Source organism: Notothenia rossii (assembly GCF_949606895.1).
Source record: "Notothenia rossii genome assembly, chromosome: 1".
Taxonomy (NCBI): domain Eukaryota; kingdom Metazoa; phylum Chordata; class Actinopteri; order Perciformes; family Nototheniidae; genus Notothenia; species Notothenia rossii.
This window is the reverse complement of record NC_136912.1, coordinates 78,620,764-78,647,962: the sequence shown is the minus strand read 5'-3', so window position 1 is coordinate 78,647,962 and position 27,199 is coordinate 78,620,764. Positions and strand designations below refer to the sequence as shown.

At 40.0% G+C, this 27,199-nt stretch overlaps 1 protein-coding gene across 3 annotated transcripts in view; it reads right to left on the bottom strand.

Moving 5' to 3' along the window:
• Positions 1-26,412, bottom strand: part of LOC307031183 (rab GTPase-activating protein 1-like) — a 35,892-nt gene extending 9,480 nt beyond the window's left edge. The window contains exons 1-6 of one of the 3 annotated variants that reach the window (XM_079668062.1): positions 26,342-26,412; positions 24,485-24,610; positions 22,884-23,027; positions 20,181-20,222; positions 14,395-14,523; positions 1,607-1,699 (exon numbers count right to left, since the gene is read on the bottom strand). In XM_079668062.1, the coding sequence (XP_079524188.1) occupies positions 1,607-1,699; positions 14,395-14,523; positions 20,181-20,222; positions 22,884-23,027; positions 24,485-24,610 (534 nt within the window). In that variant the 5' untranslated portion in view covers positions 26,342-26,412. Of the gene's footprint in view, positions 1-1,606; positions 1,700-6,193; positions 6,555-14,394; positions 14,524-15,498; positions 17,497-20,180; positions 20,223-22,883; positions 23,028-24,484; positions 24,611-26,341 lie in introns of those variants that run through there. The other 2 variants (XM_079668063.1, XM_079668064.1) reach the window with 2 other exon arrangements.
• Between the last annotated feature and the right edge of the window lie 787 nt (positions 26,413-27,199).

The window sequence follows — 27,199 nt, the reverse complement described above, 5'->3', positions numbered from 1 at the left end:
CAATTAAGTTTCTCAAATCCAAGAAGAGTATACTTTTAACCTTTGCTAAGTTACAAGCAGAAACATTCCCCTGCTTTGTCTTCTTGCTCTGTAACAAATGATTTCCAGAGACTGCAGAGGAAATGGCTCTGCTCCAACTTCTTATCAACAATAGAGCGTCTTCCTTCCTTTCCTTCAGAACCAGCAGCTTACACAGCACTGCTGTCCCCACCAACCCATCATGTGAGCTGTTGTTTCACTCAAATGTTTAATACTTATTTTATTCTTGTCTTAATTCTTATTAATTAAATTGTATCCCCTCATAATTACTACTTTTTGGATATTATTTTAGTATATCAGAGTTGTATTGATTAGTAATTGCTCATGAATGTGTTTAGCTAGGAGAAAAGTTTCTTGTTTTGGTTTAAAACGTTCAACTCATCCAAGGGAACACGCCGATGGCTGCAAAATAGTTTGAGATGTTACCAACAAAAAAACGCTGTCTGCCTCGGTTTCAGCTTAACCAGCAAGCATTTTCCAGTGAATTCAATTAAGGACAAAGGAATGCCATCGGCTGCGCAAGGCCTGCCCTGTGCGCATCTTGAATAAGGCTTAGGCGTGGGGGGGGGGGGGGGGGGAAACACTGAAACAACGACCAAGTTTGAAATGTTTACACTAGTTCAGTTGATTATGAAGGTGAGGGTCGAAGAGGGGAGGTGTTTCGTCCAAGCAGAAAACTTGAACAAACTATCTTTTAAAACAACTGCAACATATTAGGTATCTCTGAAATACAGTGATCTCTGGCCATGGTTTAAAAAAAGGTAATTTCGTCTATAGGCATTAGCATTTTAGTATGCTGAGAATTACAAAGGTATATTGTTCCTTCATCGGAAAATAGAAGGTTATGTTGATATTTTCTTGCTAAAAAAACACTTTGAGAGCTCTGAAAAGTTTAACCTGTATTTACATTTTACCTAAATGGCGAAATGGTTGTTTCTGTCTTAAACTGGGTCTTAACTTTAAAACGTTATAGTAAACTTATCATTTAAGGAGGGGATAATAACACATATGTAACTGGAAATGTGTCCAATACTAAATAGTGTTAGCATTGTTGTAAGCATTGAGCAAAGAAAATAACTGCGGATTCAATGGAGCAAATAAAAGGAAGGGATGCTGTCTGAATCTTTTCTCCCCCTCTCCTGTTGTTACCCTCTGAAGTAAGTCGCATTCAGCAGCCAAACGATCTGACAACACCCAGAAATAAATGATGTTTGATGATCTGATGTGTGAACTGTCTTTTTTTTTCAGCCAGAACAGCGTCACAAGTATTAACAAAGGTACAGTTTGACAAATCAGTAATGTCTTCACAGGAGATGTCTAATTTTAGAGGAACGTGGCTAATTTTAGCAAATTCTTTCCACAACAAAAAACGTAAGATATATCAAAAGGCCAAGCGTTTTCTTACCATCTTTAAGGCTGAACACTACCTGAGAAGTTATTCAATTCAAATCGAAAATGAAACCATGCGGCTCTTACATCAATGCACAATGTTTTTATGTCATGTGTAACATAAACATTTGTGTGTGTGTGTGTGTGTGTGTGTGTGTGTGTGTGGTTCACGTCCTACCTGGAATCGGTCAATGGGGTCTTCCTGTTGCAGCTGGCTCTCTCTCAGTGTCTGATATTCCTTCTCAAACTTCTTCAGCTTCTTGGTTGGAACCTTAAAACAGAAGAAACGTTTTTTTGTTTTACCTTTCGTACACCAAAAGATGCACGATCAAATCTTTATCTTGAGGTTTTTAATATTGATCAGTGAAGCTATCTGTAAAAGAGTATGATCAGTAGGTGCCACTGACATCTCTGACTCTAGCTTTCTCAGTAGGATTCAAACTAGAGACCTTCTCATAGCTTACTTCTCTCAGAAAAAAATATGACTTTCCTGTCTTCTCCCCGAGACAAATACACCAGTTAACATTTGACAAGAAGGGTCAGAGGTCAGCAGCTCAAAACAATACAGTTAACACATATTCAACAGGGTCAACATGTCAAATAAGTATTATGATGCTGGGTAATTTTCGGATAAGCTTAATTTTTCATATAAACAACATGACTGAACTAACTCTGAATATAACTGCTGAACATTGTGCTATTTTGCCGCACAGCTTATATTTTGTACCTGCTCTATATTTATGACTACATGTTTCTGTAAGTTGTTCTCTAAAGTACATCGTCAGACATTTCCGCACTAGGTATGATGTGACATTGAGTGTGTGTGTGTTTCAGGTGGGCGGTAATGTTATCTCCCCTGTGTGGAAACAGTGTTGCCATAGCGCCCACAGTTAGGGCTAGGGATTCCAGGTCAGTCTCAGTCACATGACCCCCTCCTGTGAGACTGGTGTGTGTGGTGTGTATGTGTGTCATATTAAGAACCTGGCCCACTATTATATGGGTGCAGTTGTTTATTTGTTGTGTCTTTCATGTGTTCCTTATTGAGTGTAAGCACTATACAAATCATAGGATGTACAGTACATGTGCCTTAATGTTTTTCCCTTTTGTTGTTCATTCACTTATAGGTAAATCATCACAATCGTCCTAAACACAGCTGCTGAAACAGCTAAATAATCACTAACACTAAGACACAGCAGCTAACTGGGGTCCATCTTAAATGTTAAACACTTACTTTGCAAACAAACTACTTTGTAACAGTCTGCTGCAGTGTGATATTTACAGATCTGACACAATAACAACAAATTCATCTTATTTAATTTTACAAATATGACATGGCATCATTAACTGTTCAAGAACACTATTCAAATCTCACGTCTGCATATTTTTTTTCTTTTGTAAAGGAATGAAACGGGTAGCCTTTTTCAAGAATATTGTGACCATGCACACAGGAGTAGAACATATCCATGTTAAAAATGCAGAACATCCTAGAGAATATGTAAATGGTATCCAAAAAAAACTAACTAATTCAAAAGAAGCATTGTATTAGAGATGAAGGAAACGGAACAGGCCGCTTATTCATTACCTTTCCCCCTCACTGACCTGCAGGTTAACGCTCACGACCCTCTGAGGTGAATGACTGTCACACAGTAATCCATCTGACACCCCACCTCCCCGCAGATTACAGATCTCATCTTTTGTTATCCGAGTGGGAAGAAAGAGGAGCTCGGTCTCTGCAGGCTGGCTAATAATCGTTTTCTTGGAACAAAACGATGTGTGTTTCACTGCAGGCACCAGCACATCCACGTACACACTCAGAGCTGTGAGGTGTTTTTCACGCCAACAGTCTTTGAATTAATCGAGTTTTACTCATGTTTTATCTTCAGCTATAGATCAATGAGTGATCCAATGGGCTGATGGAGATTAAACTCCTTCTTACTCCTTGGTTGATAGTTTGAAATTGAGGAGATACAGCAAAAACATTTCTGGCATGTTATTACTATGTTTAAGCCAAATTAAACAATCCGATCCTTTTTGAATTGTAAAAATGTTTTAGTTTTTGTCTTGTCCATTTAAAAAGGCCTCAGAAGTCTTTCATCATGATAAACTGCATCGCTTTTCTGCAACCATGTGATACAATTATTTTCTGGCCCACTACATCAGTTCAACCTTCATTTAACGTGCTCATGTTTCAAACAGTACATTTCTAGCTTCTCTGACCCTTTTCTGTGCTCAGCCCACCTGAGTGTGTTGAAACCAGTGAGCCTAAAATCATTCTAGATATGTACCTAAAAAATAAGTTGAACACACAAGAGAAAAAGAAAGAGGGAGGGACATGTGACGCTTGTGTTTCCTGAGGTTTTAAACAACTCCACATTTGCCATTTTCATTTTAAAACTCGCACTCACCCACATGTTCTTGAAACCCACGTGTCACTTGCTACTCTCACAACTCATTTATGGCCTGTAAGCATTCTCCTACACTATCTACCGCACCAACAAAAGATACTGGTTGTGTCATATTTTCCATGCTTGCTGTGTGTGTTGTGATGGGTTTCCACTGCAGCTTGAGAAAAAAACTGCCATTATGATTTGTACTCTCTTTTCCAGCTTGCACACTTACGTTTATAAGTAAAGTGCACATGCTGCATGCTTTGTTAAAGATGTTTCTTTTGGCTATTTCATGCGACCATAGCTCTTTCTTTCTTTAGCAATCGCAATTTTAAATTATGCAATATTAGAATAATGTTATAGAATATAAAATGATTGCACCCATCTGAAAGTGAATGCATGTTAAAATGAAGTCCTCACAACAGTGAACTCTGATAGGCTGAGAAGAGCAGAGTTCAGAGATCAGGTCCAGCTGGTAGACAGACAGAGTTTTGCTCAAGGACACTTAAGCATGTCGAGGGTTAAACCTCTTTATTCTGGGTTTACATCGCCCTGCTGATATAAAATAGAGAACTTCAACAAGAAAGAAGTGTCTCTCTTTCTCACACACTTCAAAACATGCATGTAATTACACAATACAGGAAAGGGTTTTTATAAAAGATATTAACCCTAATTTTTTTTTTTTCAAATGTACTGCCAGTGAAATGTTACATTGTTCTCTTTCAGCAACACATTCAACAGAAATGATCGACACACAGGCTGATGTCTAGCTACTGATTATGCAACCCACTGCCCTCCAACACCCCTAAGACACACAAACACTAATGAAAGCAAAGCACAGCCAGGCAGTGCTTACCTGTGAGGGGTGAGGCTTTTGTTCAAACATACAGACCCGCTACAACTACAATCACACGGATCCTCACCTCCATGAACTTCCCATATAAACTGCATCAGAGTGCTGCCATCTCTCAAAATTGGCTCCAAAATGTGCTGATGTATTTCAGTCTTGGTGTAACAATATGTTTGAAAAAAACCTCTTATGCAATGAATATATTAATATATATGACTCAACTACAGAACTCTGTCACTCGCCCCTGACTTCAGAGGGACTGCTACCCTTTATAATTACTGATGTTTTGTTTTCATCATGTAGCTGATATATTTATTCAGGTCAACAACACCGTACAATAAGTTGAAATTCTCAGGTCACCAACATTACAACTTATCTGCGGTATTAGAGGAAAGTGTAAAACGCCCTAATATTATTTCAAGACGTTCCCTGTGTCTTTGTCATTATGGAAAATGTCTCAAACCTAATAAAGTGATATTAGCGTGCTCTGCTGATTTACAAGTACTGAGCATGTGCAGCGCTCAGCATTAAGCTCAAGGCCACTTCAAGAAGCAACACACATGGTCGCTGATATAAACATACACACTTGCAGTTCAAGGGCTCAAAGCAAATGATGCATGCTAATATAATCTTTGCAAAACTTTCTCCATAAATATGAGTGGCCACCCCGAGGACAGAGGGGCCACTCGGATTCAGGAATGCGACTAAAGACGCCTGGTGCCGCAGGACACAGAACCGGGTCCACTTTTAGATCCCTGACCTGAATCCTTGTAGCAGAAAATGGAGTTGGTCCCAAACCTCTGAGCTGAGATCGTTCAATGTATGTTATAGTGGGTATTAAACTACAAGAAGTTGTGTTAGTGTGCGTTTCTGTAGAAGCGTGATCCGCTCATACATAAAGGCGCAGTCCAACTATTTGAATATTGAAATAAGTACAAAACCAATCGAAGGACACACACACACACACACACACACACACACACACACACACACACACACACACACACACACACACACACACACACACACACACACACACACACACACACACACACACACACACACACACACACACACACACACACACACACACACACACACACACACACACACACACACACACACACACACACACACACACACACACACACACACACACACACACACACACACACCATTGATTCCAAATTGTTATCAGTAGTTGAAACAATCGTTGTCCTAGCCTAAGAAAATCAGACACTTTCATTTGGAACCCAAAACACACACACCAACACACATTTGAGTCTACCTCAGGGAGAGAGACGTGTAGTTTTCTCTCACTCAACACAACTCTATCTAGCATTGTTAGAATAAAATGTGAAAGTGAAATACTTTTGAGAAAATAATATTGCAAACACTAATTCCACTTTTCTAATCCAACATTAATAAGAGATAAGAGTCAGATGGAATTGCTAAAAAAAAATGTCTCCCATAAGAGAGCGTAGAACAAAGGAACAAAACAAAGAAAGTGACAAGAGAACAGACCTACCACCGGTCTGGGAGCCCTGAGGGGTCTGGAGTGAGCCACCAGACGGGTGAGGGTGTCCTCCTCACCCGGTCGGTCGACTACATGAGCGTCATACGCCACCATGATGGACACCTCCTGCATCATCTTGACTCCTCTAACTCCCAACAGCAAGTACGGTTTAGAGTACAAAAGAAGGAGGAGGAGGAAGAGAAATATCGGAGAAGTAGAGGAGTGCTGCTGACAGGTTCAGCTTCTCTCTGAGAGTGGAGGAGAGGAATGGCTGCTTTCGAGAGTCCCTCAGGAGCCAGGCCCCGCCCACTGAGAGGAGGAGGGGCGGGGGAGCGAGGGTATAGTACAACACACCTGTTTGTTCCTCCCTCTCCCTCTCTGTAACGCTAGAAGTGTGCGACAAGAAGGATGAGTTTGCTTTTTCCTACTTTCCACTGAGTGAGTACTCCCTCCCCTCTCTCTCTGTATGTCTTTCATTTGTACTTCTCTCTCCCTTTCTCACTCTCTTACACTGTCTCTTTAGGTTGCTGCACTTATATTTGATCTGTTTCCTGCCACTGGGTACAAATAAAGATAACGGCTTGTTTATACACAGTTACACTGGGTGTGTGTGTGTGTGTGTGTGTGTGTGTGTGTGTGTGTGTGTGTCTGAGGTTAAGAGAGATAGGAAGGAAGTTGTCAGATCAGCCACAGAGACTTTTCGTTGATAGTTGCACATCTTTCCAACAGTTAAACCCAGGAAGTGAAGTGAAAGCGACTTCAAAGCTGTCCTACACAATGCCTGAAGCCTGCAGAGCTCTCCCATAGGACCCCACAGCTAGAAACACCTGACTCCCTGTGGTGATGGCAACACATTCCCGTTAGGGGAGATAACATTAGGGCTGCAGCTACAGATCATTTTTTTAATTGTCTATTAATCTGCTGATTATTTTTTCTAGATTCATTTTTTAAGTGTTCCGTTTATAAAATGTCAGAACATATAAAAGATGTCCAAACCAATTTCAAAGTCCCACAGTTGACGTCTTTATTTGTCTTGTTTTGTCAGGCCAAAATATATTCACAAATATAATGTGTTTAGGGAGGACAGACTGAAGGGAAAAGGAGGGGGTGTGTTGCTTTAGGTGAGGGACACCATCACTTGTAGGGAGATTGTTCTCTCAGCTAATATTGATTTTGATTGTTTTGGTGTGGAAATCACACTATCTGAGGAAATGTCCCTCACCATGATTTGCCTGTATCGACAACCCACCGCTAAGGTGGATTTCTATGATCAGGTAAAACTCCTGCTGAATTACTGTGACTCCAACAAATAGCTCATTATTGTAGGAGACTTTAATATCCACTGGACTGACAAACAAAATAGAAAAAGTTTAAAACGGACCACGGATAAACACAACTTAATACAACTAATGGATCAACCGACTAGAATAACCAAAACCTCCAAGACTATGATAGATTTATTATTTACAAACAAAGCTGCCAGAATAGTTAAAACCTACAACTTCCTGACTGGTCTTTCTGACCATAATCTTGTTCTTTTTGCCAGGAAACTCACAAAAAAAAGGTTCATGGCCACACCTAAAACCCCTGCCTTCGGTTCACGCTTCATCCCCAAAAACCTGCAACAACGTTTTATGGAGGCAGTGAAAATGATTAATTGGGGGGACACTCCTCTGAAGACATTGGTGAAAACAGTAATCTGTTTATATCTAAAATTAATGATGCAATGTCTTCCTTCTCAAGGAGAGGGTCAGTTAGGGACAGGAAGGAGAGTCATCTTCCGTGGCTGAATCTACAGTGAAGGAATTTTATTAAATCAAGAGACCAACTATTGAAGCAGAGCTTGAAATCCGGACTATCCACTGACAGACATACATTTACTCATGCTCGTAACAAAGTAACACAAACAATAAGACAGGCCAAAGCGAACTTTTTTTATCAATATAATTGAAGGTGCGAAAGGTAACAGTAAAAAAGTTTGGCAAATCCTAAATAAACTATTAGGTAAACATACCAAACAGGAAAATAATGCTCGAGAATAAAAAATCAATGATGCCCTGATAATAGACCCTCCAGTGTTGGCCAGCTCTCTAAATTAGTATTTTATAAAGAGTGCTCTGGACATCACAAAGCTCTTCCTGCCATCTGAGGTCTCCCATAGCCCACTGTGGATACACATCCAGTTTTTGATCTGGAGGAAATCACAGAGATGGAGGTAAAACATATAATCTTAGGGTTAAAAGGTTCTAAGGCTGGGATGCAGATGATTTAGACACCAACTTCATAAAGACAAATATTGACGGTCTAATAAAACCAATTAGTATGCAAGTAAATCAATCTATCAGCACGAGGGAAGTTCCACCATCCTGGAAGGTGGCCACGGTGACACCGATCTTTAAATCTGGGGATAAGGCAATAATGTCCAATTACAGACCAATCAGCATCCTCCCCTGTGTCTCTAAGATAGCTGAGAAATGGGGGTCAAAACTAATCACCAAACATTTAGATAAAGGTTTCGCTCCACTCCACCCAATGCAGTACGGTTTTCGTGCTCACCACTCCACTGAGACAGCTAACTGTGTCTTTGTGGAACATCTTAAATCTATGTTGGACACGAGCCCATATGTAGGTGCTGTCTCCCTTGATCTCAGGAAGGCATTTTACACTGTTGACCACCAAATGCTCCTTACAAAGCTGACGTATTTCAAACCAAATCCCCCTACCTTGTGAACCCTGTTGGGGTTCCACAAGGTTCCATTCTTGGACCATTACTGTTTTCACTGTACATTAATGACTTGCCTAATGTACTGTATGTCTTGAGTTGAATGTACAAATGTATGCCGATGATGCGCTCATCTTTGTACACGGGAAAAACACTGAAATTATCTCACCCTTTCTCTCAAATGCTTTGGACAAGGTTCAACACTGGCTGAACAACATTTGCTTACAGTTAAATGCAAAAAAAACAGAATGCATTATTTTCAGTAAACGACCAGTCAAAATCGAAGGATCCAATGTGTTTTTAAACGGAGCAGAAATAGAACTAGTCCCCCAGTTCAAGTATCTTGGAGTCATACTGGACTCGAACTTGACTTTTAAGAAACATATCAAGAAAGTATCCAATACCATTAAATTCAACTTGCAACATTTTAAACAAATTAGACCTTTCTTAACTGTCAATGCTGCAAAGTCATACCTCCACTGCATGATTCTATCCCACATTGAATACTGTCTTACAAACTGGTCGTTTGCTTGTGCCAAAAACCTGAAACCAATAGAACAGCTGTATAAGAGAGCTATCAAGGTGTTTGACAAAAAGCCATATTCATACCACCACTGTACCATCCTTGAAAAACACAATTTCTTGAGTTTTGACAATTTTAAGTCTTTTAGGGGAATTCATCCACAAAAAACACACTGGACGCTGCACTAGGTCAGAAACCAGAGGAGACTGTGAAGTCCACCATAGACGGACCACTTTTGGACAAAATGTCCTCTCCATTAAAGGCAGCTCTTTGTGGAATAGCCTCTCAACTGAGATACAGGGTTGTCCCACTCTCAATAGCTTTAAAGGACAACTTAAAGAATGGTTGAGCAACAAACAGACGTGTAATCACCGCTAAATGCACTTTAACAGGGATATCTCCTCTTGCACTTTATGTAGCACTTTTATCTTCTCCTGCACTTTATATATCGTAGCTGCTACATTGTACTGCCTTGTGGCTTCTATGCTGCTCATGCTCTTTCTGCATATCATGTATTTCTGTTTGCCATGTATATAAATGTTATGTTCATAAATGTTGTATGTGACCGCACTACGGATGGAAATAAGCTCAAAGCTAAAATCCGGCTAATTTACATTTAAAAGCATTATTTTGTTTAAAATGTTCATTAATGTGCATTGTCCCGGTTCAAATAAACGATTAAATTAAAATGAAATATTCAGTCTAATTTAATATAAAACTGATAAATCTCAATATTTGAGGAACTGAAAAAAATACTTTAACGGAAATGTTATCAAATTGTTAGTGATTATTTTTATTAAATAAGTTAATTATTATTTGATCAACTTATTGTGGCAACTACAATCATCGTTACTTTGCTCCAGTGAGTGTGGCTTGTTCTCAGCCCTGTAATATCTACCCTAATATATATTAACATTACACTTTTTATGCATGTCAACCTCTCTATCAATGTACATTTCAAGGCAGAATTCTGTATATATACCAGGTTGATATTACTAAGGTTCACACAATTTGAGAGAGACATATGTGAAATACTCACACTGCGCCACTTATTAGCATCGATAAAAGGCATTCAAAAAGGAATAGGTGGAAGCATAAAGTCACTTACTAACAATTGCAGAAATGAGTGACCATATAAAAAAAACATGAGCCACAATGAATTATTTAACTAAAATACATAAATAATACAAGTAACATATTAATAAAACAACATTTCTTAAATATATTCTCAATTAGTATATACACAAATATCAATATATTAATTGCTATAAAGATAAGGTAACAAGAGGTAACCATTCAAATCAATGCGCTCTTTTATGTTCACTAAACTTCACATTCGATTAACTATAAACTAGACTCATCTAGTAAGATATTTCAAATGTGATCAAATATATCTAATAATCTGGCCTAAATCAGTTACCATGAACAAACTTGCATTTTTTAGCTAGCCATGTTAACATCTTCATTCTCTAGGTCTTTCTCTGGGATTCTATATTTTTCCTTCTCTGTAATTATTCTGTCTGTCTCACTACGCAGTGCACATCATTATTTCTTCTTTCCCTGTTTGTCGAAGTGTAGCTTCTCTGCTGGAAGGATTAATCCGTCAAACCCTGGGCGGCAAATTCATATACGACATCTCTCTCCTTCTTTCTTTAAGTCCTGAAAAGTCATCACACCAGCTGCGGTCGGGCGGATGTTAAAGAAGGCTGAGAAATTCAAATTCTTCCCATAATCCCCAGAAAGGCTAAGCCACCCTACTGCCCGTTGTGTTCATCAAGCCAAGGTGCCAGTGAATTCTTTCGATGTTTTAAGCAGCTTATTTAAGTTCAGCTGATCCGATTTAAACGCTGACAGAGAAAAATATGTTAAAAATGGCTGGGGGTGAACCGAGAGCAAAGTGGTCTGAACAGAAAGGTTTCCCCTATGTTTCTCCGGTGGCGTTTGAACATGGCTGGTCTTCCCTAAAATACTTTCTAAGACAGCACTCTATCGGGCGTGGCGTGTCACAAGCTGATGCTCAAGACAGGAAAAAACGTGAAAAGTGTAAGACAAGGAAGAAAGGAATTCTTCTGTAAGTCCTTCTCATCACTCTACAGTCTACAGTTTCATCTCTCTCCTTCTCAATGACTTGCTCCATATACTTTTATCCACAGGGAATGTTCTATTTTAAAAGCTAAAAGAGGGACTGGTTTAAAGACTGTGACAGTAGAAAGAGCAGAACAATTAAAGCCCTCAGACAGAAGCATTGACACTGATCCAATGTGTAAACCTTGGCTATTAGGAAGTGTTCAGTAGATTCCTCACTCTCTTCTCAAGTATAATGGTTAAATGGGACCTATCATGCAAAATGCACTTTTGTACGTCTTTCATACATGAATATGTGTCCCCGGTGTGTCAGGGAACTCACCAAGTGTCAGAAAACACAACCCTCACTATTTTCCTCCATACCCAAATCTCTAAAAACGGGCTGCAACGGATCTGATACAGACTGATACAGATTTGAAATATCTCTGACGTCAGAAACGGGGTGCTCTGCCTACTGTATATGGCCAACTCTCCACCTATCAAGGGAATGAGAGGTTGCGTGGCATGGTAACAGCATGGTAACAGCATGGTAACAGCATGGTAACAGCATGGTAACATGACGCTCGTGCCACGCCCCCCTCCTTTGCAGGGGGGAGGGGTCAGCTGCAGCTCATTTGCCACAGAATCAGCCCTTGTGAAGACAGGGATGGAATAGAGCAAATAGAGCAAAATGAGGCATAGCTAAAAGGCATGATCTGTTTGTTATTTTGAAAAAAAAAATTCACAGACATGTTTTATATAGGTATGGCTCTACAATATATGATCAAATATAGCATGATAGGTCCACTTTAAGGTTTAAGGCGTCTCCCTCCCAAGAGTCTGACAATATCCAGTGACTTTCCAACATCAAAATCAGTATTTCTGATTTGATGAAAATGTGTGTTTAATCACACAAAACCTGTGTGTGTATGCTCTTGTTCAACATAAAGCCTGGTATGACAGGTTGCATTGAATTGTGCAATAGGGCCAAAATGTAACTAAACCACTAGAGATAAACAGTGAGTCACAGTGCAGGATATCCTGTATGTAAAAAACACTGAAATTCAGCAAACATGGGGTGATCGTAAGCATTGTCCTCATTTAGAGACATGCGTCCTGCCTGTACTGCCAAAATGCCTTTCAACACAACAATACATTACAACCTGCTTACTCACTTAAAGTTTTTTGGAAGATAAGTTAATCGGAAAATGCCTCAAATGTAAAATATTAACTGTATGTAGAAACAAAAAGCGAGCATGAGAAAAAAAAAGAGAAGGGCAGAGGGAGGATGATTATCTCTTCCATCTTTCAGTCGACCCTTTCCTTCCCCTATCACAACACACACACACACACACACACACACACACACACACACACACACACACACACACACACACACACACACACACACACACACACACACACACACACACACACACACACACACACACACACACACACACACACACACACACACACACACACACACACACACACACACACACACACACACACACACACACACACACACACACACACACACACACACACACACACACACACACACACACACACACACACGATCAAATACACCATGTACTGCACAGGTCTCTGGTGACCTTAGCAAATTCCCCAAATGCCAGCAGTCTCATTAAGGTTATTGGGAGAATGATAACACGCATGTTTCCGTGTATGTGCAGGAATGTTTGTGTCCACTCAACCTTGTATGCTCTGAGGAAAACTATTACAACCATCCAAGGAAGAAGTCTTTTATCTGCTAAAGACAAATTGGAGTAAAGACCAATAAACTGCAACATACATAAAGACTGGTTCAAAAAACAACAACAAACAACTAGAGTGAATACCATGGCATATGCAAAGGGTTAACCCTAACCCAAGAAAACACAACTCAACTATTCATTAGACTGTCAAAAATACTTAGCAGTTAGTGTTCAGTGGGTTTTTAAAAGCATGTCAGCTAAAAACAACTGTCTGAACCAAAACAGTTGATTTATGCAACTCGGTACATGGTAGAGCTCTGTAAACACAAGAGAAGCTGTAATCTTAATTCTCTGTAGGTTCAACCCCCTTGACATAGTAACAATGTTTTCGCATTGTCACTTGACACAATGTTGTTATAAAATATAGTTAACAGCCAATTTAAAGAATGTAGTAATTATCTGAGACTTGTTTCTCCCCTCTATGTCGGCCACCCCCCTGACACAACAGAGATCCCACCCGCCGTTTATCCAGTTTAAAAAAGCTATTCCTGTTCTTAACATCATTTGTGTGGTAGTTCTTTTGTTGATTTGTTTTTAACGTGTTAGTCATGTTTTGATAAATGGAATAGGAGAGCATTGGCAACATCCAATCCTGAAGTCATATTCAGAAAACCCAAAATGCCACAGTATCACCGGCTCTTTTAGACTCACATCTCTGTGTAGTGCAGTGCAAATAAAACTCAAGAACACAATACAAAGACAGAAAGAGTTTTTAAAAGTCATGAGGGACACCGACAAACAGATCAGCTATAGTGCTGTGTGGACAAATTAGGGATGTCACTGCAGTACCCCGCACAGCATTTAATCACCACGAAAGCCAAATCTGTTATTGACTTGCCCAATGACCTTTGACCCCTCTGGGAAAGTGTTTTGTGTCTCAGAGTGAGATGCTAAGACTTATAATAATCATAAATCCTTTTTGTGTTGCTTGGATTCCTACAATAATCCTACCAGAATCCAGGAATGAGGTGTAAGTGTGCCTAAGTACACACTTAAACAGCAGTTTTAGTGTTTTCTACGGTGCAAAAGGTTTTGTCAAACTTTGAAATTAAGATACAGGGAAAGTCAGGAATAAAGGGCTTAGGAATAGAAATGTCCTGTGTTGGTCTGTAGAGCTCCTTACCTTGATGTTGCAGGCCTGCTCCATAAGCCTGCGGGCGTTCTCCGCAGCTCGGTAGCGTTTGGGGAGCTGGACTCTGAAGAACTTAAGAGCCCCTTCAAAGTCTGCCTGCAAGAGGTCCTCTTTAGACGTCTGGAGCGAGACATGAGGAGATGGGACACAGATAGACATATGATGGTCACTAAGAGTCATCTAATGTTTGTAGGTCTCTTGCTTCAATGATCCTTTAGGGTGGTGTGGCCCTGAAAGTGTTTCATTAATTAGGTGTTGCGTGAAGCAGTTTGAGATCACTGACCTTTTATGTAAATCACAGCAAGCACACATATTACAGTAGAGGTCATTTACAAGCACTCTGTCAAGATGCTGTACACAAAAACTCAAACGGTGGAGCCGTTTTGTCACTGAATTTGTACTGGGTAACTGAGCTAATAAATATCCCCCTCTGGTGGTGTAAGGATGCATAGTCAAAATAATGTATCCAGAGAAAATATGTTATGTACTGTACATGGCTGTTCAACTGTCACTCGAATTCCAAGACAAGCTATACAAAATGATCCAGAGTTTTGTCTGTTTAATTTCAAATTGAATACAGTATTGGTTATAATGAAATTGAACTTTAAGGCAGCTTGAAAATTGACAGTAAGTGCAAGAGTTGAAATTTGCAATCCAAGAGCTTTCTGTTGGAGTTTTCTATATGGATATAGTTGTACAGAATCAGGTTTTATAGCACAAAGCTAACATGCTAGCCTTCTCCTGCAAATAAAGTTCAGCCAATCGGCTGGCACCTCTGTCTAGTGTGACAACCTAGAAGGTTGCACATTCTTATCTGGAATGGTCCAAAGAATAATGTGCAACTTTGAATTTCAAAATATGTAAAAGGTTGAAGTTCAAACCTCCACCAAAAACAGATTATTATTATATATAATATTTATTTGACCAATGCAAGAAGAGAAGAGACAGAAGTTTCTAGTCTGAGACATGTTTGCCTGTTTTTCCATCCGTCCTTTACAGTAGCACTTTTAATGTTTAACACAAGTCAAACTAAAAAGGTGACTTTGTAACTCTTAACTAAAGCAACCCTGCATGTGCAGTTTAGTTCTCTCTCACCGCCAGCAGTTTAGGGACGAAGAGCCGGTGTCCCATCCCAAGGAGACCCATCGCCTTGCAGAAAGAGTCTGCTGAGGCCTCACTGCTGTTTGCCCTCTCCTCCGCATTTCCCTCTCCGCCCTCCAACGCCATGTGCACTGCTGGAAGGGGCCGGTGCGGGGTCAAGGAAGGTATAGAGGTAGGAGAGGGCAGAGAGGAGAGTGGAGGAGATGGTGGTGGGGTGGGGCAGGGTGAGGGAGAGGGGCGGTCCCGCTCAGGGGCCAGGGTGGCAGATGACTCCAGCGTGTAGTCCGAACGTCCCAGTGGATTTCTTGGAGTTGTAGGACAGGTGGACTGGGAGCAGAGTTTATTCACCCTCAGCTGAGTTTTGCCGTGAGGTCACCCCCTAGTCAAAAAGAGTCCCGGGGTACGAGGTGACTGACCATCTGGTTGAAGGAGCTGATAACACCACATGAAGCAGTGTCCTAGGAACACACAGCAGACCGGGCAGGTTCCTTTTAATAAAGTGAATCTACTCCCCACAGAATATGGGGAAGTGGACGTCGGTGGATGCCACTCGGCTTGTACCACTGTCAGAGCCCGGTAACGACCACAAGATGAAATAAAACAACAGTCAGAAAAAGATGCATGGACATTGCATTTGGCATAATGATGAGTCTTCCAGTTACCTGCCAGACTCACTTTCAAATCTAGTCTCCCCGTGCCAAGCTCCCAAAACCAATTCCAATACAGTACGCCATTGCCTAGCAACAAAGCTTCTCAACACGTGGGCTGATGCTCCAGCAAACAGCAGTGATGGATAAGTATGCCACCTTTTTTTTTTTTTTTAGTTGTAAGACTTCAAAGCCAGAGAGAAAACCTCCCTCAGTCTACGCAACTGAGACTCCTTAATGCTCAAGGCTTCGTGCGGGCGTGACAACACATCAAAGCACTAGAGGTTTTGTACCCTGTTTTCAAACAGGAAGCCACACCAGGTGTGAAGCAGACAGGATATAAAGCTTTTTTTGATGTGGAATGGCCTGAATTAACAGCATGAATCCTTTCATCTGAATAAACCCAATTTAAGCCTGAGCAGGCGGTCCTGAGGAGCGGGCAGAAGCTGTCGAAATGTGGTCTGTTTTCATGGGAGTGTGCCCCTTTTCTGCCTTCCGGAGATGATGATGCATTCGTGTTTGCTTATGGCTGAGTGGATGCTGAACTCGTTGAGTCAGATTTAAGCCAATGATGCAAGAAAACCAAGATGAGCTTGGAAAGAGGTATAAAACCAGAGCGTATAACAATAGATTCTCTGTATCTTTGCTCTTTCTCTTCACCGATATGACCCTCTGATCTGAAGTCTCAGTAGATCCAAACCACTGGAGCAGTAACAGCACAGTCCAGTCAGCAGCTCCAGTATGGACTCCAGTGTTTTTCACTCCGGCAGATATCCATCAGGAGCAGCATCCAGGCATCCGGTCTTTAATTAGTCAGTAGATTATTTATATGGAAAGCCAGCTCCTTCAGATGGAAACTCACTTTGGCCTCTCTACGTCAAAGGCTAAATAGATGAGTGTAAGCATTAGAGTTTGAGTTATCAGGAGTGATGGTCGTAGCCAGCAGCTGGGGTGAGGCAAAGAAACCACACAGCGTTTCCTTTCCACCAGCTTTCCCTTTTCACTCAGCCTTCCTCGCTTCCTCTTTGTTATGCTAACAGCTAATAGCTAGCAGTAAGCAGGGGCGGCTCCTTGGCAGAGTTCTGGGTGATGAACAGAGGTAGCATCATGACAAAATGCATCGCCAGCCAACACAGGAGAAGAAAAGGTGGAGGTAGATGGGTGGCAGGAAAAGAAGACAGAGCTGTGGCAGAGAAGAAGCGTCAATGGGAGGTAAAGACGAGGAGGAAGAACAATTTTGAAAAACATAAACAGAGCTTCTCTCCTCCAGGTCCAGATTGCTAACGCTTTAGCTTATGCTCCTGTTGTGCATGGCGAGTGCTAAGCAGAAGAGGGAGGGAGGTGGACACAGATAGAGGGAGGGGTGATGCGAGCGGAGAGGAGAGCAGGATGGGTGGAGGGGGAGGAGGGAACCTCAGGGGAGAATGCCGTCATGCCTGGCCAATGAGAGGCAGGCAGTGGAAGCCCCTTCCACCCTCCTCACATCCTCATTTGTTCTCCATTCCCGACCATCGCATGCACCAAATCTTTCTCTGTCTGACACACACACAATGCATTATTGCTCTCATATAGAGCAGGAGGGCTTTTTTGATTAACTCTGTATGATACGTCTAGAGAGCAAAGCCTGATTGAGCCGCACTAGGTAAAGAAAAAAATCGCTTAGTTTATTTATTATAGTGAGTATGCATATCATGGAAGGAACTGAAACATTTTTTGTCTTTTTTTAATCATTATCAGGGATATAGTTAAAAGTTTGTGTTAGAACATTTTATTAAATACTGCATAAGAATTCAGTATTGGCAGATAATAGAATTTGAAGTACTGGTTTTCATGGCAAATTAAACTTGATTGGGGATAATATATATATATATATATATATATTTTATGATTTCTAACCCATATTTTTCTATTAGCAACTATGCTAAAAAACAATTGTCGGATCCATAATGGCTCTCACTGATGAACATGTACATATACTGTACAGCCTCCATGAACATTTTAATCATGTATGGATTTACTGATTTCCCTATGATTTTATGAATAGTCATGATGTTTTCAGGGGATGGCAAAAATAAAAAGGGAAACGGAACAATTATCATTTTAGCATGGATCAACTAAAATGACCCATTTGTTACATGACTTCCAGATTAAACATAAAATAATGTTATTTTTGTATGTTAAACTTGATCTTTAAACTTGATCTTTAAAAAATAAAATAAATGAAAAATAGACATGCTAAATTATTCTCTATTTAGTTCTTGAAAAATACTAAGACTGCATCACAAAACAAATCCCACTCCTCATTATCTGGATCTCTAGAAGCTTCAGCACAACTTCAACAAGTGCTGCACCATCAAATGAACGTCCACATTGACCAACGTGACACCAACATGCAATATGACGCAGTCATCGATCCATCCCACCACAAACAGATCTGATAACACAACAACAACTGGTTCTAAACCGTTCATCATTTCCACATGGAAAGTCAAGGCTTGACTATTGCAACGCTCTCCTCATCGGGACTCCTAGCGGGAGCCTTCAGAAGCTCCAATACGTACAGAACAGTGCCGCTAGGATCCTGATAAGGGTGAGAAAGTACAACCACATCACACCCGTCCTTCATTCCCTCCACTGGCTTCCTGTCTCATTCAGGATTGAATACAATATCTCACTGCTCGACCATCAATGCATCCACGGGAACGATCCTTCATACCTAAAATAAACTACTCGCATCACAAACCTCCACACGCAACCTCCGTTCCACAACAAACCATCTGCTTCGCCCCCCCAGGACCAAACTCCACACAATGGGGTATCAGGCTTTCTGTGCAGCTGCTCCTCACCTGTGGAATTCCCTCCCAGACCACCTGAGGACTCCACAGACAACCTGAGGACTCACAGACCACCTGAGGACTCACCTGAGGACTCCACAGACCACATGAGGACTCCACAGACCACCTGAGGACTCCACAGACCACTGACACCTTTAAGAAAGGCCTAAAAACCTTTCTTTTAAAAAAAGCCTTTGATTAAACTTTTGATTCTTTTATTTGTTTCTTACACCTCCTGTAGCACTTTGGGATTGCTTTTAGCAATGAAAGGTGCTTTACAAATACAATTTATTATTATTATGTTTGGAAATATTTATTTAGAACTCAGTACATTGTTGTACATTTCTTTAACTACCTTACACTTCACGACTTGTAACTTGTTTTTTCTAGCCCGAGACAAATGTTAAACATATTGTTTTGTTTGCTCTTTTTATTATTTTTTTATTTTATGTATGTCTATTTTGTTGTATGTGCCTATGTTTTATATTTTCATGAAACCACATCCCAAATGGTTTACTTTTGAAAATGTACATTTATGAATTATGAGCAATCATTCTTACATTTTTCAACATCGGAAGGAACTCTATCAAAACGATGTATGCACCCTTACCTGCATATTCATGTTTAAAATGTAATTGCATTTGTTAATAAGCTAGTAACTTCAGCTGAGGGCAGTGTGGGTGATATATACACACTTTTTTTTATTACTATGAATCAATACATACACTGCTCAAAACACATGCTACACCATAATAGTAAAACGATACATTGAAATGTATTATTTGCTGTTGTTGCACCCTGCATCACATTCAACATGCCATCTAATTAGTCTTAAATACAACCTGCCTCATTACTTCATGATGCAATTTCTGATTTGAGCACTAGAGGGCAATAACTGCCAACTCTCTGACCTCTTCCTAATAATGTAGGTACTAATGCAGCCTCACACCACAATGCCTCTTTTGCACAGTCATTCTTTCCAAAAGCTTTGCAGTTTTCCTGCTTTGATGTAGGCACTTGATGTACACACATTTTCATAAATAACACTCTTATAAACTGCTCAAAACATCTGTGCATTACTAACATTTTATTTTTACATGCAATAATTGAAGTTAAGAAAAGAGTCCAGATTGGCTTTTTCTTAAATCCATGTTATATGAATAATTTGTCATCATATATAACAAATAGTACTAACCTTGAGCAGGGCCAGGGCTACGTTGAAAATGATGTTCAATCCCTGGAAGAGAAAGGACGATTAGATATGAACACAGAAAAGGTTTGTGCAATTCATGTTTATCAGGATGTTTTAATGTGTCAGAGCATCAGTGTATATGTTTCTGATACACAACAATTGAATAAAAAGATATACAGTATATACAGTATTAAAGTTGACACATCATAAATGTGTTCATAATGACCCTTTAACGGTGCATGTGTTTGTGTATGAACTGCATTTGCACAGTAAATCGAGCATACATTATTTTTGTAAATCAGCAGCATAATTGAAAGGAAATATAAATGTACCCACTTTTTAAATGAATCTCTATTGAGATAACTAACAACAGATGTCTAAAAAACTGAGTTGCAAATAACAAGATAATACAACTTGAAAATAAACAGATAAAGTCCTAAATGTACATGTTTTGATCATATATGAATCACAGACAGTGTTTCTATTCACTGATTTACAGCATGCACATGAATTGCTGCGACTATGTGTTTTACCCTCCCTCTTTTGTTGACACAATGCTTCTGATTTTGACACAGAAAGAAAGAAAATGTGAAGCTGATGTCAGCCCTGCATGGGAACACCCGTCTCCTTGGTCCCCATGACAACCAGTTCACATGGCAACACAGAGCTAAAAATATCTGGACGGCTCTAAAAATAACTGGAGACAGATAAAAGAGAGGGGGAGCTCTGCCTTCACACACACCTTTGTTTGTAGGCCTCAAGATGGTGCTACAGTGCTGAAGCAGGATCAAAGGTGTGTAGGAGAGATAGGAAGATAATCTCTTAGTGTGTGTATGTGTTTGTGTATCTGAGCAAGACAGATTTAAGAGGAGAAACTGAGATAAACATGCAGACAACAAAAACATCATGACTTGGACTGGGAATGTGACAGGGCGATGGACCAGGTAGGAGTTAAGTGTTGAAATAACGTGCATATCATAAGTGATATTGATACGCAGTACTACAATAGTTACTGGTGACCTGAGTTTATGACCTCAAAAATATCATGCGACATCAAGCTGTGAGCTTGGGACTCCCTACAAATCAGTGGAAATTATGATTTTTAAAGCCATGTATTCCCACATTAAAAAAATCTGATAAGGGACAGAAAAAACATCTCTTTCCTCCTCATTCAGAAATTCTGGATCTAGCCTCAGTGTTATCACTTTGGCATCTGTTCCCCCGTTAGAAGGGGACTTCAAAGAAATGGCTGACACAGCGTTAGTGGTTGCAAAACAAACAATACCTGGTACTGTGTTCAGATATGTAGGTTATGACTCTGCAACTGTTTTGAAAATTGTAAAACTTAGCTCGCAAAATACTGACACACCGGTTAAATTATTATAAGATTGGGTCATGGAAGGAGAGGCAGCAGAGAAAAAAAAAGACCTGCAGTACAAAAGTCAATAACAAAAAACTATGAGAGAGAAACATGATAGAGGGAAGAAGCAATAAAAAGTCGGAAACGATGATGGAGAGGGGGGCAGACAGAGAAGGATGCAGGAGATGAGAACTGGTTTAATGAGCAGATTCTCATCATGCGGCTCATTGGGTGAGAAAGACCTGGGAAACTTTTAATTGTCCTGCCTGGGGCCAATAGGAGGACACAGAGAGGGGGGGAAGGACAGAGAGAAGGATGGGCAGAAGAGGAAACAAATATGGCATTTTGGCTTTTAATGTTTATGCAATGAAAAATTTCAAACCAATAAAGAAATATATTTGAAAATCACTAATAATTCCACCCATGTGTCAGTTTAATTTGAACACAAACATATCAAATTGAAGGGTGGTGAATTCTTAGTCATGCTGAGATGTAAGGACAGTCTGATTCAGAGGATCACACTATTTTGCTGTGTCACTTGGCATGGTGTAACTCAAGGCTCTGTTCATGGTCCCTTGTTACTTTGAGTTCTACGCTTCAAAAACACAATTTTTTCTTACATTATGACACATTTAGAGGATGAATAACTAAACCTTATTTTTTTCCCTATTCTTTAACAATGAAGAAGGACTCTAAAGAACTGCAAAAAATATGATGATGATGATATTTGAGGATTTGTTTGTTTTATAATTTTAAGAGTTTTTTGTATCCATACCATGTGTCAGATAGTCAAAGTGATTTCAAGTAGTCACTTCAAGACACACGGCTACTTATGACAGATCATGTAGGAACACATACAACAACTGTTTAACAGAGTTCAATGTGTTTTTTTACCTTTCTATCGTACAAGCTCCTCTGTGATAATATATACAGTTCTCTAGAATTTTAAAGTTAAAAAAGTTTTTGCAGAATATCACAGAATACATTATCCTTATATTCATTCTTAAATATTGAGTCATGGAGTGACAGAAAAGGGCTGTTGATTGGTATCGGGTCAAATGGTCCTAATGACATTACATCCATGATATCATCAGCCTTTAAAAGCCTGATTACCACACCTCTATTGATTACATTGGTAAGATATTAGACAAAGTGATGCATAAGTGCTGGTATAGCTTTGCAGTAAGTGCCCCCTACTTGCCGACTCTTAGCTGTTCAGTTTCACATCCTTATTCCCCCTCTCATCTTTCTAGAAGGTGGACCCTCCCCACATTGGACAATGTCTACTAACTAGATCACTCTCCATATATTCAACGAAAAAAGAATTGCAGTGAGCTACATTATACCTCACAGAGCAGCAGGTCAGTGATGTGGAAAACCATGCACAGGGGGAACTTGGCAGTGAAGAGTGTGAGGAACCACTGGGAGGCGTACATGTGTGCCTCCAGGTTCAGCTCCTGGAAGTGGGACCACAAGTCTGGAAGCTGCTCCTGTGGGAGCACAAATAAAGAGAACAAGGGTACATTTGAGATAAAAGAGCAGTTACAAGACTAGAGAATATCGCTTTTTTTATTTCAATTTGACATTTCCTTTTTCCTCATTCTTTATTAAATCATGCTGTCTTCCTGAACACTCTTTTAAGCGCCCCCAAAAACTAAATAAAAAGTTGTAAAAAAGCCATTCAGTCCCAGCTGCCTAACAAATACATTTTATATAAATAGTAGCTCACATTGTTAAGACTTCCAGTAAATACATAAAAAGGGATATGTAATTTATTATACAAAACAATTATATTCACACAATTTGCTGCTGTTTTATTATTTTATTATTCTGTTCAGTCTATTCGATTAGGGTTTCTAAATTTGTTCTATTTGAGTTCAACTAAATAGTCACTCTTTTCTCACTATGTTCTATATTTGTCTCTTTTGATTTCTTATAATATTGATAACAAGTGGAGAATAAGGCAGCTATAATTTTGAAGTTAAAAGTCTTAGCATCCACACATGTACAGTGATTGAACGATAACATAAGCCAGATAGCGATCCACTTTGACCAACATTTACCGTGCTATATCACACCCGACACGAGCAGATGGTGAGCTGTGCACTAATAATTAGCAGTCAATGCTAACATCCTTACATTGATCACATTTGGTCAATGCTAACCAAGTTCATCTTGATTCTGCAAGACACCTGCTATCAGGGCCAGGATGGATATCAGGACCCAATTAAACTTTGCTCAGTGAGTGGATTAAGGCTGTAATACCTGAGTGCGAGGAAAGTTACCCAGCGGCAGGATTGTCAGCTTCAACAGACAGAAAGAATGGTGTCTCAAACACAAAGACCTATGTGTCCTCTATTATAATTATTATATGTGACCATGACGAGTCAACGAGGCAACAACAAACATGTCTTCCCCCTCAGATGATGCAATCCCCGGAAACATGTGCGACCTTTTTGAATATTTCCCTTGCTTTTATGGAAAATGCAAATATATTTTGTAAAGCTATTTGTCCCATCCGCTAGTCTTTTCTTCTTAGTGGCAAGTCAGTATATGTAATCCCACAAACCATCCATTCAATCATTAATGAATTAAATAAAACAGCCAAATGGATTCTCAAGAAAGTAGAAATGTTGTTGTAATCTAGTGTAAATTAACATTGTTGAGACCAGTCTAGTATAATTGCCAAATATTGTAGTATAAAGCAACGGCCAAGTCAAAATGACGAGCAAAATACTCAAAACTGGTGGCCATAACATAAATGTACCGTATGGTTATTACATAAATTAAAGATAAAATAACAAGAATACAGGGAAGAGACCGAGTCCTCCTACTGTCTGTTCTTCCACTCAGGCTTATCTTCAGAGCATTATGTTACTTTCCATTGCATTGTAGTACAGTATCATTACATATTAAGTTATTCATTATAAAGCATTGCATCACTAACCTGCATCAGCCTCTCCAGCTGGTAAAACTTACAGTGAAGATCCTCAAAGTTATTTTTGTAGAGAGCTCTGAGGCCATACTCATACATGATCTTCACCAACACACAGAAGGCCTGTTCCTCTGGCATCTGAAACCATATGAATAACAATTAACTTCCACCAGGAACATGTGCAGATTTCCACATGACAGTGGATGTTCACGCAGTCTTCAAAACAAGATACAGACACATTTAATCATGCTGCGTTATTTGACTGGCTCCAAATGAAGCCAGAATGACAAGATGAATGAAAAGGTGTGAATGGCATCCAGTTGGTGCAGAATTTAGATTTCATGTGATGCTTTATTGTCTTGAAGCTAAGAGGCATGAGAGTATCTTAACACTGTCACTGTCACACACACACACACACACACACACACACACACACACACACACACACACACACACACACACACACACACACACACACACACACACACACACACACACACACACACACACACACACACACACACACACACACACACACACACACACACACACACACACACACACACACACACACACACACACACACACACACACACACACACACACACACACACACACACACACACACACACACACACACACACACACACACACACACACACACACACCAGAGTGACAGTATGTGTTTGGGACTGAATGGGCTCCTGCAGGTAAACCTGAACCCCTATTAATATTCCTGACATCCCCTCTATAACCTCTCCCTTCTTCTTCCTCCTCCTCCTCCTGTATAACCTCTCTTTCTTTTACTGCTGCTGTCCCATTTATCTCTCCCCCTCCTTCTCCGTAACTTCATCCTTATTTCCTCCTCCACTCCTGTCTCCTCTGTACATCGTGATGTGTCTTCACTAAACTCATCGATGGTTATCCTACCATTTATTCTAATAGCCCCACCTCCTTTGACCTATCTTTCGCTCTCCACTCTTCTTCCATCTTCCCCCTCTTTAACCTCGGCTGCCCTTGTGATTAGGATTTGAACCAAACTTCCCATTTCTATTTGGGACTCCCGCCTCCATGTGTCTACACCTCTGTCTCTCCTCCATCTGTCTTTATACACTTTCCCTAAATAAGGATTTTGGATGCCTTGTATACGTTGCAGCTCCTTTTGAACAGACAAGAAACACTGCACAACAGTTACATGTGCATTGGGATTGGCCTACAGAGCAGGAGTTACTTTAAGACATGTGTCAATGACCTTGGATAATATGTGAAGTGAATGATTATCTTGTCCAGCCCTTTTCTTTTACATTACAGTAGTGCTTCACATTTACTGCTATGAATCTCTTATGCTTTCAGCTTTACCTTCTTTGCATTCTCTAACCCACCTCTATTCATCAACATCATTCTTTTATGAAGTGTTTTCATTACAGTGGTCAGCCAGAGACCTTCTTTCTGTCTCCCTCTCAGCTTTAATTTATTCTCTTATATGGTCTCGCCTCTGCTTTATTACACCCAGCACAAGCTAGACTTGGTTTCTATAGATGCAGAGATGTGTAGGTGCAGCTGCACAATGCCAAGCTATTTTCTTTGATCAAAAGTGTATAACGTAAACGTTTGTATAACTGCTACTCAAGACGTCTGTAGCATCAAGGTTACATTCCAGCAGCTCCAAAGAGTTTCACTTTTGAAGTCATGGTGCGAAGAAAAAGTTATTCTTACAAAGTAGACTAAATAACATAATCACATGATACGGCAACATCTATGTTGTTTTTGTTCATCATAGGTTGGTGTGCATGTGTGTATACATTGTCATCAATCTGATGCATCTTTTGACCATGAGACAGTGGACAGATTGTTGATGAGTTTACTCACATGCAGCAGGAGAACAGCAGCGAGGAACGACTGACCCTGGCAATAACCAATTTCCTCATCATAGACGGAGTAGGCCTGCGAGAGAGAAACAAAAGGAGAGAGGAAGGAAATTAATTTGGTGAGTCCATCAGCAAGGCATCAGAGGTCACCTAGATTAGTCAAGGTTGTTTACAATGCATTAATAAAGCTGTGATTTAAAATCCTTTAACCTTATAGAACATACTTGGACTCTTAAAGCCAATGTGTAAAAACATCCGTTGTATCTGTTAAAACTTGGGTACATTTCAGGATCAAATGTGACTAGTGAGGAATCATACACAATCTTTATTTACAAAAGGTTTTAATGATAAAGCAAGGGCACAATTCTAAAAGCCAATTTAAACTCAAGTGATCTAAATGAGCCACTTTTGAGGAGTGTACGATATGTTTCCTTTTCTTTAGATGACACAAAACCAAGGGTTCCCTCGCTAATAAAATGCAGGTAAATCAGACAAATATGATCTCAGCTTTTCAGGTTTGAATTGATGTGATTACGTTTTTTTTTTTGTCCAAATGTAACAAAACCACCATTGTGTCCCAGCCTTGTTACATATTTTGTTCAATGCAGAGACATAATTATATACATCCTTAAACTCTGAGAGGCTTGCATATACATGTTATCACCATCATTGGCATGTGCATATTATCTTTTTTTATTGCACATTATTTACCCGGTAACCTGTATGGCTTTCTGACACTCCTTGTCTTACACAGTTTCACACTAAGGGGCCCGAAGTTCACCCACAATGTGATTCAGTTACACCCGTCAATGAACAACTCCAGTGGAGCAGCTGGGGAATACAGTGTCTTGCACTTCAG